Source organism: Choloepus didactylus, chromosome 17 (genome assembly GCF_015220235.1).
Source record: "Choloepus didactylus isolate mChoDid1 chromosome 17, mChoDid1.pri, whole genome shotgun sequence".
Classification (NCBI taxonomy): domain Eukaryota; kingdom Metazoa; phylum Chordata; class Mammalia; order Pilosa; family Megalonychidae; genus Choloepus; species Choloepus didactylus.
The window spans coordinates 42,946,323-42,965,384 of NC_051323.1; the positions used below are offsets into that span (position 1 = coordinate 42,946,323).

The 19,062-nt window shown below is 37.1% G+C and overlaps 1 protein-coding gene across 2 annotated transcripts in view; it reads left to right on the top strand.

The window, feature by feature from the left end:
• FSHR (follicle stimulating hormone receptor) overlaps nt 1-19,062 on the top strand; it is a 203,831-nt gene that overhangs the window by 78,432 nt on the left and 106,337 nt on the right. For both annotated transcript variants that reach the window (XM_037806961.1, XM_037806962.1), the window contains exon 2: nt 11,682-11,753. In XM_037806961.1, coding sequence (XP_037662889.1) covers nt 11,682-11,753 — 72 coding nt within the window. The remainder of the gene's footprint in view (nt 1-11,681; nt 11,754-19,062) is intronic.

Below are 19,062 nucleotides of genomic sequence, written 5' to 3' on the forward strand. Positions count from 1 at the left end.
TTAAGATCAAGTTACATATGGAAGCCACCTCTTCCTACCTAACAACTGCTATATCCTGCCCACCTGGCTTCCAGACCCTCGTGTAGCAACATGAAAAATGTTACAGATTAGATGCCCAAATGCTTTTGATAGTGGAGTAGTCACCTCCTAGGTCATGGTAAATAGCCATTAAAGGTATTTAGACCCTTTATTTTTCTGAATAATTTGCTTATTTAGTTCAGTCTACTTCTTTGGATAGTTTTCCTAAACACATTCTCAGGAAGTTAATTAAGGTAAGGTTTTGAACTAAAGAGCGTGAAGCATATTTCTTTTTGTATATCCTTTGCCAAGGTGTTCTCACTTTAATTTTTAAACTTGTGGGAATTTCAAAGAACATTGGGCTCAGTGTCATTTACACTTGGGCCATCATAAAAAGGTAGCTTTCTTAAAAAGGATATTGGCTTTTTCCCAAGTTGCTAGAAAGCTTTTTATGGGATCTTTTAAACCACTTCTTTAGCCAAAATCAGAAATTAAATTTGGCCAAGGGTGAATGGACTGCCCAAGATATAAATTGCTTCTAACAGAGACAGAGTTCAAGGGAATCCTAAAGCGTCCAAATTTCAGAGAATAAAAATGAAACGAAATGAAATGAACAACAACAAAAACACCCATCTCATTTATCATAGAAAAGATACTAGGTGCTAGATACTTTATAACATAGTGAAGAAAATTTTCATTTCAGAGCCTTTTTGATGAATTGAGCATCTTTACAGAAATCATACAGGTATTTTCAATTCCCATGTAGAGTGAGATTAAGGTGCCATCTGACAACAACTTTTCAATGATTCTCTCTGAAAACTCTTTCTGTTAAAAAAAAACGAAGTTTGGGGTATGGCCTGGGGAAAATTTCAGTCTTGAAAAATTAATTATGAAATATTTCAAGCATAAAGTGTAGAGAATAAAATAATAAACACCATTTAGTTTTACCAGAGTTAACATTTAGTCATATTGTTCAGATATTTTTAAAATATATATAATCTTTTAGATACAGAGGTAAGTGCTATGCTGATTTTGGAGATGATCACTTCCAGGAATGTTTCCTTCCCTTTAACATAGATGAGTCTCTAAATAATATACTGCACTATTACAGTATATTAATGCCTATAAAATATACTATACACATTTTACAAATATCTCATGAACATTTTTTTGCTCAACATTATGCTTTTGGGCATTTCTAGATTGTTGCACACAGCTCTATCTAGTTCATTCCTTTTCACTGCTCTATAATATGCCATCATGTCAATATACTGCAGTTCATTATTATTTATTCATTCTCTTGTTTATTGGCATTTAGGTTGTTTCCAGGTTTGTTTGTTTTTTTGCTATTACAAATGATACTGCAATGATTACTCTTTTACCTGTGTCCATGTACACATATGCCACAGAGAGACGTGGAATTACTGGGTCCAAGGTCATTTACATCTTCAATACAAATTACCAAATACCTCTCAAAAGCATTTGTACCAAACTACCCTTCCATCAAGAGGGTAGAAAATATCCTATTGTTCCATATCGTAACCAGCACTGATATTGTAAGATTTCCTTTTAAATGTTTGTCAAGGTAATGATGTGTCATGGTATCTACTGATTGTTTAAATTTGCAGTTTCCTGAACGCTAGTGAATTTGAGCATCTTTTCATACGCTTATTGGCCATTTGCATTTTCTCTTCCATGAATTGCCTGTTCATATCTTTTGCCAATTTTTCTACTGGATTGTTTGTGTTTCTCTTACTCTTTTGTAAAGTTCTTTATAACCTGGATGCTAAGACTTTGTTAGTTGTATGTTCTGCAAAAGTCTTTTCCCAGTCTATAGCTTATCTTCTCAATTAGTTTATGTATCTTTGTTTTACTAATTTTAATGTAACTTAATTCATCAGCTTTTCAATTGTGGTGAGCAGTTTTTTTATCTTTTTTAGAAAAGTCTTCTGAACAGAAATTTATATTTTATTTAACAGTTTTAAAGTTTTGATTTTTCCCATTTAAGTCTTTATTAAACCTAGAATTGAGATTTTAATCTCGTAATAAGCAAAGATCTTATGCTATTTTTTCACAAAGATAATCAGTAGTTTCAGCAACCCTTATTGATTAGCCCACGTCTTCCTTCATTGATTTTTAATGCTACCCTGCCATTTGTTATTTCCTTTTGTTTGTAGAACTGTTTCTGGGCTCCATATTATCTTCCACTGGTTTATTTTTCAATCCCTATGCCAATACCACAGCATTTTAATCATTATCACTTGATAAAAATCATATTGACTGATATGACAATGTCCCAATCTTGTTTTACTTTCTCAGAATTATTTGGCTATTCTTGGCCCCTCCCTCTTCTACATAAATATTCAATTTCCACACACACCTCCCCCCAAAAAAACAAAAAACTATTGTTTCTTGCATTGAATTTATATATTAATGTAGATTAAACTGATACCTTCATAAAATGGGGACTTCTCATTTATAGATGTACTATTTATGCATATTTGTTCAGGTTTTTAAAAAATATATATTTGTTCAGGTTTTGTAAAGTGTCATTCAATTAAGTTTTTTGTTATTCTCCATAAATAATGACTTCTTTTTCTTAGATTAATTTCTTGATACTGTATAAATTTTGTGACTGTTGTAATTGACATACTTCAAAAAATAACATGAGAAGGGAGATTAGTGTGTAAGAATGCAAATTATTTTTGTACACTCACTCCCAGCTACCTTACTGGACTTTATTAGTGCTAGTAGAGATCTCTTTGATTAATTAGAGATTCTCTTTGGGTAGACCATCATATTGTTGATGGATAATAACAATCTTTCATTAATAATCCTTACATTTTCTTTTTCTTGTCTTACTGTGCAGTCTAGGGCATGCAGTACAATTCTGAATAGAAGAGGTAATAGCAGGCATCCTTGCCTCATTCCTGATTTTAAATGGAATGTGTCTAATATTTCACCATAGAGCATGACATTTGCTGTAGGATGTTAGATTATATGCCTTAGGAAAGTAAGGATATTACTCCTTTTCCTAGTTTGTTAAGAGATTTTATCATGAATGGGTTTTTATCAAATATATTTTCTGTTTTTTTCAGAGAATCGTGTGTTTTATTGCTTTTAATTTCTTCACATGGAAAATTTCTTTAATAGATTTTTCTGTTTAACTATCCTTGAATTCCTGGAATAAACTCCAATTAGTCATAATGTACTATTTGTTTAGACTCTACCAAGTACATATTTCCACATATTATTTCTGATTTTTCCATTTACATTACTAAGGGGGATTGGCCTAAAATGTTTCCTCATTTATTATCTTTCTCTGGTTTTGTTACTGAGATTATACTAAGCACATGAAATGTGTTGGACAGCATTCCTTCTTTGCTAGTCTCCAGAATACCTTGTGTAAGAGTGGGATTTTCTTGTCATTTATAGAGGTAGAGTTTACTTCTAAAAGCACATGATGCTGACTTTATTTTTTTGGTGTATAGATTTTAAACTACCAAACCAATTTTTTAATGGTTATAGATCTATTCAATTTTTCTATATCTTCATGAGTCAAGTAGGTTTCTATGTTTGATATGTTTCATATCCTTGTATGAAATTACCCATATTGTCTAATTTTTCAAATCTAATGTTATAAAATTGTTCTTAGGGTTCAATAATTTAAAACCTGTTATATCTATAGCTAGATACCATTTTCATGCCTCTCATTGTTTTATTATTTTATTTTCTATTTTTCCTAGCTCAATATATATGAATTTTCTTTCTATTCTATTAACTCTTTCCAAAGAAATAGCTTTGATTTGTTGGTTCCCTCTATTGTTAATTTTAATTTATTTCTGCTCTTGTCTTATTATTTCTTTCCCTCTATTCCCTTTAGGCTATCAAGGGAAATTAAATTTTGCGATGTATTTTATAGTTAATCTTTTAGATTCTCTTTTACTTTATTTCTAAAATGAAGATTGACCAAGAAGAATAACTTTAACTATATTCCTGATTGAAAGGAAATCTATACACTTCTTTTGCGTTAGTAATCAGATCGGTTTTTAAAGCAGAATTTAGAACTTTAAGTAATAAACACAGTTTTCTTCACAAATATTCAAATAAATGCATTTTCTAAAACAATCATTTTTAGTCTTCAAGTTATCAGTCAAGATTTTTTGGAGCTATTGTAATAAAACGTTTGATGTTACAGGAAAGCTCTTTCCCATCTATGTAGTAGACTTAGGCAGAAAATGAACTTTATATGTTGAAATACCAAATTAGTATAGATTAAACTTAAACTTTAAGGACTGTAACCTCTATTACCCTTTCTTTATCTCTCCATCAAGTTTTAATATCTAAGTGCTTATCTTTTTAAAACATCTCTATGAACAGTCTATCATTCTTTCATTGTTTCTTATGAAACTGCTTTTGGGTCTTCAGTTTACTTTTTAGCCAGAAATGGAATAAAGAAATATTGGACTTATAATTTTCTGTTTCCACAATTCTGTTGTTTTACTAATCTCTTGTGTTGGAAGCTTAGCTCATTAATTTTTAAAAAAATGGTTTTATTCACACACCACACACTCCATCCAAGATGTACAATCAACGACTCTCAGTATAATCATAGAGTAGTGCATTCATCACCACAATCAATTTTATAACATTTTCACTGCTTCAAACAAAAAAAATTAAAACCCAATACTCTTTATACCCCCCTGTCATTGACACTTAGCATTGGTGTGGTATCTTTGTTATACTTGATGAATGAATATTAATATATTACTGTTAACTATCTATAGTCCATAGTTTACATTAGGTGTATTTTTCCCCATACTACTCCATTATTAACACCTTTTAATAGTGATGTACATTTGTTCTAGTTCACAGAAGAACTTTCTTATATTTGTACTACTAACCACATTCGTCATCCACAATAGGATTCACTGTGTTATACAGTCTCATGTTTCATCCTCTAGTTTTCTTTCTTGTACATATATGACCCTAACCTTCCCTTTTGAACCACAATCATACACATAGTTCAGTGCTGTTAATTACAATAATGTACCATCCCCTCTAACCCTTTCCAAACATTTATAATCAACCTTATTAAACATTCTGCATAAAGTAAGCATCAGTTCCCTGTTCTCTACTCTTGTTCTAGCTCCTTGTAACCTATACTATAGATACTAACCCCATGAGTTTGCTCATTTTGATTAGTTCATATCAGTGAGATTAGGCAGTATTTGTCCTTTTGTGTCTGGCTTATTTCACTCAACACAATGTCTTCAAGATTCATCCATCTTGTCACATATTTCAGAACTTTATTCCTTCTTAAAGCTGAATATTATTCTATCATATGTACATATCACATTTTCTTTATCCACTATAGGTTGACGGACACTTGGGTTGCCTCTAATTTTTGGCAACTGTGAATAATGCTGCTATGAACATCAGTGTGCAAATGTCTGTTCAAGCCCTTGCTTTCAGTTCCTCTGAGGATATAGTTAGTAGTGGGATTGCTGGATCAGATGGCAGCAGCTATAGCTCATTAATTTTTATATTTTTTTATTTTCTAGTATAAGAATTTAAAGCCACAAATTTCTCTGTACACTTACAGAGACAGTTTAGCTGTATTCCACATATTTGATATGCTGTTTTTCATTTGATAGTAGTTCAATCCTTAAGAATTCCAAAGTTTTATTGTAATTTCTTCTTTGACCAATTTATAATTTAGGTGGGTGATTTTTGTTTTGTTTTGGTGTAGTGTTGTTTGGTTTTGGTTTTCCAGACAGATGTGTAGGGGTTGTTAATTATCTTTTATCACTGTTTTCTAAGTAATTTAATTATATCCTTGCCAAAGACTATGCTTTGATACCAATTTGCTTTGTGACCTAGTTCTTGGTCAATTTGTTTGATGTTCCTTATTGAATTGGATGCTGAGTTCCATACATATTTTCCATTAGATCAAGTTAATTGTATTTTAAATATTCTATTTACCTACTAATATTTTTCCTCTGTATCTATCAGTTTTTGAGAGATGTGTTAAAATATCTGTTATTGTGAATTTGTCATTTTCTCCTTGTTTTTTGCTCACATTTACTTTATATAGTTTGAGAATGTTATTACTTGTAAAAACTTAGAATTTATGGTTAATTATTCTCTTTCTCATTATGTAGTAACCCACTTTATCACTACTAATGCTTTTTTACCTTGATGTCTATTTTTATTGATATTATCTTAGCTTCACCACTTTCATTTGGGTTGCTATTTGTATGAGGTGGCTCTTTCCATTCTCTAACAGTTGGTCTATAAATTTATGTTTGGGTTATGTCTCTTGTAAATAGCATAGCCTTGGATTTGATTTTAATATCCAATTTGACAATATCTGTCTTTTCATGAAGGAGTTTGTTCCACTTTCAACAATGGGCAATTGTTATTTTGTTTTGGCATAGTGTTGTTTGGTTTAGTTCATTGTTATTAATGACATATTTGTTTCTGCCATATTTTGAGCTTTCTATTTATTCACTTATTCTATGCCTTTTGTCTCCGTTTGTACCTTTTGTTGTGATAACTGAGTTTTCTTTTTACTTTTATTTCTATTTTTACTGTTTTGTAAGTGTTCCATTTCTACTCTCTTTGTGATTTTCTTTAACTTGCAATATGTATACATGATGTAACAAAATCTAAAATTAATTAATATTTCTTCCCAAACAATATAGATATCTTGAAATGTTTTCACTATGATCGCTATTTTATCATATATACTGTTATCTGATATTTCACTTTACCTTGTTTATAAGCCCCCTCCCCCAATTAGTGATTATTACTGTAGTTTTATATTATTGATGCCATTAAATTATCCATATGTTTACCAATTTGTTAAAAATTCCTTCATGTTTCCCATGCCTTCCTCCTGGATTCAATTTTTTTATTCCCTAAAGTAGTTACTTTGTAACAGTATGTTAGTGGCAATTTAATTTGTCTATAAATGTCTTTATTTTATACTCACATTTAAATAATAATTTTTGAGTATAAAGCTCTAAATTAGCAGTTATTTTCTCTAATAATTTTGAGGATATTTTTATAAAGTTTCTAATTATTATTCCTTTGAAGATAATTTGTCTTCAGCAGAAAGTGAGGGAACAGAGGAAAGGAGAGGAAACAGCAAACAGAAGGGGAAAACCCTGTCTGCATTTAAAGCTTTTTCTTTTATGGTTCTACAGTTTTAGTTCACAGGTATCTTGCAGTGGATTTATTTTTATTTTCCTCCCCAGGACTTGTTGAGACTTCTGAATCTGAGGATTCAGTTCTTTCATAATTTATAGAAAATTTCTGGATATTATTTTATTGAAAAATGCCTCTCCTTCCCTTTCTGCACCTCTCTTTCTAAAATGCATGTGATTAATATAGAAAAGATACATAGATTGGCAGACAGACATGGATCCTTGCTTTCCATCCTCCATCTCCTATCACATGTGCCAATTTGGCATCAAAACACAAATCCTTTGGCAACCAAGTCCATAAACTTCCTCTCAGGACACCTCAGCTTCAGTTTACCCTCTTAAAATTCTGGTTTGCAGTTGCAGCTTAGGGGCCCATCTGGTGTTCAGTCGCTTTACTTTGGGTCCCCAGGGACTTCTCATACTTTCTTGCAAGCTCAGGTATGCCTTTAAAATAATGTTTGTTATATGTTATAGAAGATTCCCAGATGATTTTAACTGGAAATATCTTCAGGTTATTTAGCCTATAGTAGTTCAGGAAATGGAAGTCAAGAGTTTCAATCTTTGAAAAAGATTTAATTATGTTAATAAGTTTAACCACTCAATACAAGTCTAGGCCTTGAAAATTTTAGAAAAATGTGCCTGCTACTAGGGTTGAATCAAAAAGGGCTAACTTGTTGACTTGTCATTAAATAGAAGAGTCAATTACCCAAGATCCCACTCTCTCTACATCTCATTATTTAGCATTAGACTTCAATTTTTCAACTCACTCACAAATTTTAATCTATTTCAGTAGTTTAAACAATTTTATTATTTGCTGTTATTGATTTGTTTTCATCATTCTTCCACCTTGTGATAAATAGGAAGAAAAGGAACCAGTACATGTTAACTAAGGTTAAGTGAATACAATTAAAGGAAGGTGAACGAACCTTGATTCCTTGTCAGATGATTATTCTAGTAGTAGATTCTCTTCCAGATCCAATACACCCAATCCTAAATTACATCTCCTTTCATTTAAAATGGTTTCATAGAGACAATGCTTTTAATATGACTTGATGGCAGTTTTGAGGCCCATGCACAAAATTCACCCCCTCCCTCCAATCTTCCTGTCATAGATTTACATACTTTGAGATCTTTCTCATTTCAATCCTTGTATAACGTTTACAGAGATTCCACCAAGTGTATCTCACAACTGTTTTCTGGTGGTCCCAGAATTTCTGGTTTTGCCTTCCCAACATGTATGTAGACTCCTCCAGAGCAAAAACAGATTCTCTCCCAGATTCCTCATCATAGAGCACATGTTAGACAATGCAAACAAAGTTAAAGACCTGAGTAATAGCTTCACCTAAAACAGGAATTTCCACTAACAACAACAGTTAGATGATTAAAGCAATGAGGGTATGTGAAAATATCCACAAGCTCCCAGTGTTTAATGATTTAATTCCTGCTCATAGACCGCCTGCTGAAGAAAGGATTAAAGTGGAAAGAAAACCAAATTCATAATAATCCATTACAAAGCAAGAGAAGGCCAGAGGGAGGAAAGCAAGAGGAAAGAACAGTATCTCATTTTAGAGATTCCCGAAAGGTCACTTGTAATTCCATCCCACTCAAGCCCAAAACTCTCAGACTGCCCAACTGCAATTCATTCAATCATTCAGTGTTTACTGAGCACAAATCAAGCAGGCACTATTCTAGGTATTTGGTTTGAGCAGTAAACAAACTAGACAGAAATTCCTGCCTTGATGAACTTCCATTCTAATCATGAAGAAAAGCTAAGTAAATACATACATATATACATATATACAAACATACATAAACTGCATAGCGTGTAGGATGGTGATAAGTGTTATGGAGAAAACAACTAAGCAGTAAAGGGGTCCAGATGCCAGGTTTGGAAGATTGTCATTTTAAATAGGGTGGCTGGGGAAAGCCTCACTAAGAAAGTAACATTTGAGCAAACAAGAGGGCTAAGGGAGAAAACCATGAGGATATCTAGGAGAGGAATGTTCCAGGAAGGAGACCTGCAAATACAGAAACTTTAGGCAAGAAGGAACTTATTATGTTCATGGAATAGCAAGAGGTGACTGTGCCAAAAGTGGGGTGAACAAAGGGGAGAGTTGTCAAAAAGGAGGGTAGAGGTCTAAGTGAAGAGGGAGTAGGGAAATCTTGTAGGACCCTATAAGCCATTGTAAAAAAATTTTGAGTATTTACTGGAGTGAGTTGGGGAGCCACTGGCAGGAATTTTGAGGCAGGGAAGAGACAAATATTTCAAGCAATTTTGTTCTAAATGGGAGCAGAAAAAAGATGGCAAAAGCTGGAGGTGGCTGTGAGGTTATGAGAAGATTTTTTAGATGGAAGAAATGATGGCAAGTTTATATATTGACAAGAAGAATCCAGCAGAGAAAGGAAAAAAGATGCTGTATGAAAGAAAGAGGAGGATTGCTCTAGTGGTTACCCCCACTAGAAGAGAAGGGAAGGGATCTGGTGCACATGTGGAGGGGCAGGCCTTAGGAGCACGGACAGTTCACCCAGAGAAGAGGAGGGAAGAGAGAGTCTGCACACAGACGCGGGTGGAGTTGATGGCTGTGGTGGTGCGGGCATGTGGAAATTCTCTTCTATTGGTTTCACTTTCTCTTTGGAATAAGAAGCTAGTCACCTGAGAGTGGCAATAGGGAAGAGGTATTAGAAGTTGGAGTAGTGAAGAGAAGGGGCCTCACACAGAGCTACAGGAGGCAGCACAGAGTAGTGAGGACAGGCAAGGTTCATACCATAGTTCTGCCAGCTGTATGACCCTGGGGAAGTTTCTTAACCTCCCTGAACCCCAGTTTCTTCTTATGCAAAATGGGGATAATAACAATGCAAACATCCCTGAAGATTATCAATGAAAATGGGAGATGTAGTGTACGAGGACATATAGTATTCTTGCCAGGTTGCATTAAGGACCTATCTAAAGCTACTGCTTATGATTTTGAGACCAGTCAGGAGTCTCCAGCTGTATTATCTGTGCATATACAGGTAAAGAGTAGGCAGAGAGAAGGATTTAACTAGAGTTGTTTTTTTTTCCAAGTGAGTATGACAAAGTGAGCCAGGGGCAAGGGAGCCAAGTGTATATGCAAGTCAAGAGATTTTAATGATGGACCATGGAATATAAACTATGAAAGGAAGGAAATGAAGATTTTAGAATGGAGAAAATATGGTGGGGTTGAAGATCCTGGTGTGTAGAAGTAGTTTGGGAGTTGGGGTACTAGCTGACAAGATAGGAAGCAGTGATTGGAAAGTGGGATTCATGAAATGATATTGTGGATGGAGATTGGTTATTGGTGACAAGATGAGGCTGTGACCAAAGGAGTGGGTGGTTAATTGATGGGGAGGACAAGGTCAATGGCAAAGAAGAGACCAAGTTTCTCAGAGGTCAAGATATTGGAGGGACTATCTATATAGATATTGAAATCACCAAGAATTATGATAGCTGAAGTGTCATGAGAGTGATTGAGGTCCAGGAGCTAGCTCCCTTACTCCCCCAAGAAATAAGAGGAGTGGCTAAGGATGGATAGATTATTGCATCTAAGAGAGTTCATATCGGGGTGGGGGGTGTGGATTAAGTAGAAGGGAGGAAGGCTAGTCTACAAGTGACAATAAGGCACAAGGAGGATACTTCCCCTAACTTCAGACCTAATTGTACAAAGGAACTGGAAGATACAACTGCCACCACTTGCCAACTTTACTTTCACCATCCTTCTAAGAGTAGTAAAAGTCCCTTATTTTCCAAGACATCTTCTCAGGTCTCCCCATTCCCTTAAACTTCTCACATAGCACTTAACGAACTTTGTTTTGGCTTCTGAGCTGTCTTCTTATGTGCATAGATCTGGCTTTCCCAAATGGATCACAGGCTCCTTGGATAAACTGGAGAAAACATAGGCTTTGAAAACAGACAAAATTGGGTAGAATCCTGGCTCTACCACCTAACTAGCTGTAGTACCTCAAACAACTGGTTTTATCTAAGTTTCCATTTCCTCCTCAGTACGATGAGGGCCATAGTGAGAATTAACTGATATTGATCTGTTGTGTGCCTGGCACAGAGTGAAAGCTCAGTGCCTTTTCCTCTCCTTATCTCACACACAGGCCTCCTCACACAGGGCTACAAGAGGAAGCACAGAGCAGTGGTGGAGAATAGGTTCATATCCCAGCTCTGCCTTTTACCAGCCATGTGACCCTGGGCAAATTCCTCAACCTCCCTGAACCCCAGGTTCCTCTCATGCAAAATGAAGATAATGATAGTGCCAACATCACTACTTTGTGGTGAGGATGAAGAGAGAAAATGTAAAAACATTTACACCATCCCTATTATGGCAAGTGCTTAAGATATGTTGGCTGTTTGCAGCACACACATTAGGGACTCAATTACTTACCAATTAATGGATAAGTTGTGATATTTTATGTCCACTTTCTTTTCAGGAGGTTTGTACTCACCAAACTGCGAGTCATCCCAAAAGGAGCATTTTCTGGATTTGGGGACCTGGAGAAAATGTATGTACCTGACAATGCCATGGGTGAAGGTGGCAAGTTGGCTACGGGCAGCACCCCAGAGTCACACCTAGCATGATGCACTGTGCTTAGAAGCCAGGCAGACACACCAGAAAACTTTCTGATCCTCTTCCTACCTTGTTTCCTTAGCATAGTTCCTAAGCAATAGTGTGGAATCTTTTAGAGCGTGGCCATTGGAATGAGCAAAAGGTCAGTCCAAGCAATTTTCACTTTTTCATGAGTTTGCCCATAAAGTTTCTCTGAGCAGAATTTCTATAAACCAAGGCCTATTTTTTTCTGATGATATTCACTCTCTTTCAGAGATGTTTGCTACTATTTCTTTGACAGCAGGCCCTATCATTTGTACTTCAGAGATTCTCTGCACTTCTTGTTCCCAAGTCATGCTGAGAAGTGGTAATTGCTACATAAACATGTAAAGGTTTTAGTAAAGTTTATAGGTGTTAGGAAAGCACTGAGGGGGATTTCCTTGGAAACATTCACTTCTTATTGGGCTGGTTTATTATAGGGGCTTCCCCAGATAGGATTTGCTCAAAGTGGGGTGCAGTCGTAGAAAACAGAGCCAAGTAAACTCCACACTTAGGGTACCCTACGCCCCCTTTGATGGCTCTTGCTTCTGCCTTCTGGACCTTTTGGGCCTGGGAGTTATGTTCTGTACTGCAGTGGCCCAGCCAGGATTCAGCACTTAATGCCCTGAGTACAGCAAGAGACAGAGGATTAGGCAGAGGGGGATTATTTTTTCATTACATGAGGGAAGCAACTCTCCAGGTTATGTGTGTTTCTCCTTGAAGCCATTCATATTTTCCTCCTGATTTATCACCCCCTTTAAGAAGATTAGTTACTGAGATCTGAGGTAGCAGGAAAGAAATCCATTAATAAAAGGAAAACAAAACAGAGAGAATGGCAGTGTGTTTTGGTAATTAAGCCATTGGCTTTGAGGAGAGTAGGTCAGAGTCCTGGGTTTGATGTTAGTTCTAATATAAACTTACTCAGTAGCCTTGTTAAACCTTATCTTTTAGAGCCTCAGTTTCTTCATCTGTGTATTAAGGGAAGAGTTTAAAAGGGAGAGCTGGCTCACATGGCCTCTAATTTCTACATGCAAGTGTACCCTAGTTGAATGAGAGCACACATTAGGACCTACAGTCTTGCAGGTTTTTCACCTTCTTGGGGACACTCAACACTCACAGGGATTATTAGGAAGTGGGGCATTCACCTGAGGAGAGCTGACCAGGGGAATCAGGGGGGCAAACAATTTGGAAAACTTTTGGCTCAAGGTGAATTCCTGAGTGGATTAACCATTGTCCTGCCTGGAGTTAGGATAGACTTGAAAACTATTGGGCACCACCACCACCACTCCCAGACAGCCCTATAATTGCACAGGAATATATCCTAAAGAAGGAATCTCGGATATCACAAAGAATCCACCTTAATCCAATTTAATCAGCAAGTGTGACTGACCCCTAATTGGGGTCTCATCAGCCTTAGACAAGACCTTCCTGTGGGGATATGAATGAGGGAGCTGAACTGGCAGAGTAATCATCCCAGTGACAGAGCAGCCGGCTCGGTAATTCCTCAACTTCCTCAGATGGAAATTGTCCATTTCTACCTCGTGTCTATCAATCAGCCTGTACTGACACAGTGAGATGCCAAAAATAAAATCAGAGATTTTTTTTTCAATTCCTTCTATGTTCTAAGGTTTCAACAATGTCCCCTAGCAGAGGGTCCTGCACTGAATTGAGCTCTGAGGAGGCTGCTTGTGCACTTCAGTCTCCACGCTCACCTTTATCCATTTTCTCACCTACTAATTTTTGGCCACTGAAGAGTTCTCATCTCCTTTCCAGACCTATCCCTTCCTCTTATGTTCTTGTTCCAGTTTTTACCGTTTTCTGACCTTAGTACATATTGACTTTCTTTTCAATATCTCCCTCTCCACAAATCACAAAATTCGTTCATCCATTATGCACACATGGCCAAGTTTCACCCATCCTTATTAAAAAGAAAATAGTCTTTCTCTATCAACTCTGCCTGCCTTCCATGCTACTACCCTCTCTGGTTCCCATCACTACCACTCTGTTGAAAGAGCAGCCTGTGTCTACCGCCTCCCTGACTTTTCCTTTCAATCACTCCTCGGCCTGCATGCCTGCTATTCGGCCACAAATTCTTCAACACTACCGTTCTATCAAGGTCCCAATGATACCATGAGTGCCGTATCTAACGCCTTCCACTTTGTCTCCTTAGTACTTTACTTACATATTGCCTTTGATTTCATGGCCTTTCTTCTCACCTTTCCTCTTTTAACTTCTGGGACACCACACTTCCTGCCTCCTCTTAACCTCCCAAACTGCTCTAGAGACAGCTCTCTTCATCTTTCTTGTTCCTAAACTACCCTTTAAAATTCAGATTGTCCAGGACTCCATCTGGCCATCTTACTTTTTTACAGCTCCACCTCCAAACCATCACTCATCAAAGAACGTCCTTATATCAGGGCTTCTAAGCCTTTTTTCTGCAACCCTGACTTCTCTTCTGAGGCCATAATTCTTATTTTGAAATGGAGACACACCTAAACATCAACATCTTAATGAACGTCAATTAACTCAAATTCAACATATCTAGAACTTCCAATATTACCCAGTGAATAATATCACCATCACCCAGATTCCTAAGCAGGAAAATTCAAAGTCTCCCTTGACTCACCTGCCTTCTCTAGCTCCTACATCCAGGGGCCTTTCCAGTCTTATTGATTCCCCTTCCAAATCCAGCCCTCCTCTCCACTCCTACTGCCACTACCAGGTCCAAAGGTCAGCACTCCACAGCCTGCTGCCTGAGGTGCCCACTTCTGTCTAAGCTCCAGTCTCCTCTCCAAGCTGCTGCCAGACCTGCATTTCTCAAATTCAATGTAGAACAACCTCTAAGGACCCTCATTCCTACAGATTTAAGTCTTAAGTCCCTGACACAGAAATTAAAGCCCTTTATTCCTGCTAGTCCCCCACTGTATGCACTGTGTACCTCATACTCTCACAAGGATGAACAATTTGCCATTCCCCCAAAACTGTCACTAACAGATATTATATTGCTTATTTAGAATGTAATGGCTGGTTTCTTGGATAATGCCTGGCTCACAGAAGGATCAAAAAATAGTTACATGTGAATGAACAAATGAATGAATGAATGAAATATATTTTCATAAGGTTCTTGTGTAGAATCTTATCCCTCTGTCTTAAATTCCACTAGGTAGAATCCTGCTTGTCCTCTAGGTTCAGGTAAAATGTTTACTCCTCCATAGAATCTTTCCAGAAACCTAACATTTCCAATCAATAATCCTATATTCATAGCATTCATAGCACATTTATCAGGTTGTATTAAGAATTTACAGATTTTACCAGATTTCTTGATTGTAAACTCTTTGAGGGAAGGAGCAGAGTATAACTCAACTTTATATTAAACAACCAAGTCCTGTTCTCTGTAACCTCCTCACTATATCTCTGATCTGTCCTCTTATCTCCTCCAGTGACCATAATCTTTCCCTGGGCTACTGCAACAGCCTTCTACCTAGTGTACCCTCATCCATCAACAAGCTCTCTCCTCACTCTTCATCATTCTCAGCATAGCAGCTAGGATGACATTTTCCAAATTCAGATCAGATCACGTCTCCTCCCACATATGCCCCCCCCACACACACACACAAATACTATATGCCTTACCATTGTTCTTCACATAAAAAGAAACTTCTTAGTATGGGTAGGTGCTCTGCATAGCAGGATCTCTTCCATTTTCCCCTATGTTCCACTGGCCCTCCTTCAGGTATATAATGGACGTTGTTACCACCCACCATGGAGCCTTGGTCATGCTGTGCCTTCTGCCTAGAACACCTTTCACTCTGCACCTTTCATTTAGTTGGCCCCTCCCATCCTTCAGATTCCTACCCCAGTGTCACTTCCTCAGGAAAGCTCTCCCTGACTCAAAACCCTCTAAACTTTTGTATCACCACTAGTCCCTATGTGGTGACTTTCATTTTAGCAACTATTCATTATTTTTGTGATTATTTAATTAATTTCTAACTCCCCTATTAGACTGTAAGTTCCATGATCACAAGGACAACATTTTTGTTCAGTCTTCAATCCTGGTACCTCACACAGAGTTCGGCACATCATCCACATTCAATAAATACCTGATACATGAATGAATAAAAATGACTGAAGGAACAAATATAATTAGTAAGATAAGATATCCAATTATGAAAAGAAAATAACTAAATAACATGATTGGTAATGATAAATAATATAGGAGTTGATCAGTACATAAATACTGGCTGAGGATCTACTCTGATTTAGTCATACTATATAGTTACAGTTTAAAATCCAACCCAAGACAAAAATGCACATGATAGTAAATGCAAAATAAGTGACGCAGACATTATATTTGTTAGGACTCTGTTGTAAGAGGCAAAAGAAGAGAACCTCTAACAGGCTTAAGGGAAAGAAGGGAATTTAGTGGCTTATTTAACTTGATGGCTGGAGGGGAAGAATGGCTTTAGAATCAGGTCCACTGAAGTCTTAATGTCTTTAGGACTTGGTCTTTCTCCCTCTCTCAGATCAGTCTTCCATTATGTTAGTTTTGGTCCTCCCACCCCCCGCCCCTCAAACTCCACAGTGCAAGATGGCAGCAGCAGTCCTAGCGTCACACTTTCGTATCTATTCTAGAAGGAAAGGGCTCACCTTTTTCTTCTCAAGCTCATCAAAGCCTTAAGATTCAGTCTGACTAGCTTAGAACATACAACCCATCCTGAACCAACCACTGCAGCTAAAAGAATGTGATGCTCAAATTGGCTTTGGCCTCAGTAATGGACTTCATCCTTAAAGTTAGAAAAACAAACACTTGCTCCAAACACATAGATTTGGAGTGGGGAAGGGAAGATTCACAAAAAGAAATTGAGGCTGTTGTTAGAATAAAAGGAGGCTAGATTCTGGAAATTGAGCAATCAATTATGACTAAAAAGAAAATGAGTCCAACATTGTCATCCACAAGCGAAAGGCCTCTGTGGCCTGGGTGGTTGGGGAAGGTTTATGGAATGTAACTGAGACTTGCAGGATGACTAAGAGTTATATTGACAGAAGGCTTTATTATTATTACTCTCCTCATCACAATTATTATCGTTGTGGTTAACATTTATTGAGGACTTGCTGTGTGCGAAACCCTGATTGAAGCCTATTACATTCATCATCTTCTGTCATCCTCCCAGTCATACTGGAGGTAGATGGCATCATTAGTGCCATTTTATAGATGAGGAAACAGGCTTAGAAAGATCAAATTCCTCATCCAAGTGTACAGAGCAGGAAAGCAAAAGATATTCCAGTTTGGAATGTTTCTCATTTGAATGGAACAAGACTAGTTTGCAGAAATTCTGAGTGCACACATCTTTATTTCCTTCTCTCCTTGGATTTTCTCCCACTCTGGACAAGTGTTTTAACTTCTCCTAATATCATATCCCTCATCTATAAGATGTTGATAATAAGGCCTATCTCATAGGGTTGCCAAGGCCCTTATATACCCTATCTCAGAACGTGGCATAACATGGGCATTTAATGAGCTTGGTCTTTCCCTCTTGTTCCTGTGAGAATGATGGAAAGATTCCAGTAACCCTGCTTCAACCCTTGCCAATGGTTATGTCTCTTTCATTAAACCAGCCCACTCTTCCTCTATTAGAAGTCAACAGGTGAAGGAATATTTTTGGTAGAACGTGGAACAAGAATTTCTCCATTAGAAATGGAATGACCACTATTCACACCTTAGCTTTAAGCAGTGTCACTTCTCCAAACTTCCCCACTCTTCATTGGTTTGGGACTAACTTGGGGGAAAGGAAATCATTAAGCTCTCTGCAATGTGAAGTGGCTTTGCAAAGTGCACTGTAAACTGTTTACATTCTCTTTAATTACTTTGGAGCCATATGTCAGCTTGGTATAAAGTGTGAAGATCACACTGAATAAGGTGGGGGGAGTAGGTGACAATGTGGTGATTTATGGTAACCAGAAAAATTATATATGGAAATGAGAGCAATTTAAAAACATATCTATGTGCTATTATAACATTGGAGAGGGAAGAAAAACCAGTTTATAACAAAATACCTTTGAAAATAGAAGCATGATGAATATGTAAATGAAACCAATCAACATCAGCTGAGATATGGTATATGCAGATGGGGCGGCAATGAGCCAAAATGTGAAATAGCTCCCAAACCATAAATATGAACCATATAAAATTCATTTGAAATATTCATGATAACATAAGGACAAAAAATATAATCAAGTGATTTATTTGCACATAAAAATGAGAACACTAGTCTGACACCCTAGCCTCCACCCCCAAATGACTGGGGAAGAAAAGTTAACTTGATTTATTGAATGAGAACTGTTGGAAGCACATTAAAAAGTTGAGGGTCATCCCAATTCTCAGTTCTTCAGGCCCTCTCAGCACAGAGAAAAGAAAGGAAGTAAAACAGGTAACTAAAACTCTAATGGCAACAGCACTGGAAAATTTTGAGTACAGTTTGCTTTTGGAATCTTCAGCACTTCCTTGGTTAACTGACTTAAGTTCCTTCCTACCCCAACCTTCTGTGATCCTGAGAGTTAATGAGCAAAGGAGCCTTGAGTCCCACTTACTGAAATAAAGCAAAAAGGATAGGTTGGTGGTTCCACAGATTCCTGGTAAAGATCTAGAGGTCAGTGTTGGACTAGTTAGAGCTCTGAATGGGAAGAGGGGAGGAGATGGCAGGGAAAGCCTGAATCCCTGGGTGTAACAAGGATGTTGAGGTTCAGTGGTTGTATTAGTTAGGGTTCTCTAGGGAAACAGAATCAATGAGAGTTATCTATGACTATAAAATTTATAAAAGTGACTCATGCAACTGTGGGTATGCACGAGTCCAAATTCTGTAGGGCAGTCAGCAAACTGTCAACTCCAAGGAAGATGTTCGATGAACTCCTCAGGAAACGAACCGGCAACTTTGACGAACTCCTCAGGAAATGAACTGGGATCTTCCACGAACGTGTTCGATGAACTCAGGAAATGAACCGGCAACTTTGACAAACGCCTCAGGAAACACTTCACTGGGCAGCTGAAGAAGAAGTGAATGTCCTCTATCTGTCTCCCTTATAAGTCTTCAACTGATTAATTGGATTAAATCCAGCCATTGCATTCTCTTATTGTGGAAGACACGCCCTTCGGTGAGTCATCAGTCACAGCTGCAGTCAATTGACTGATGATTTAATAAACCAGCCTGTTGGTTTATTAACCAGCCACA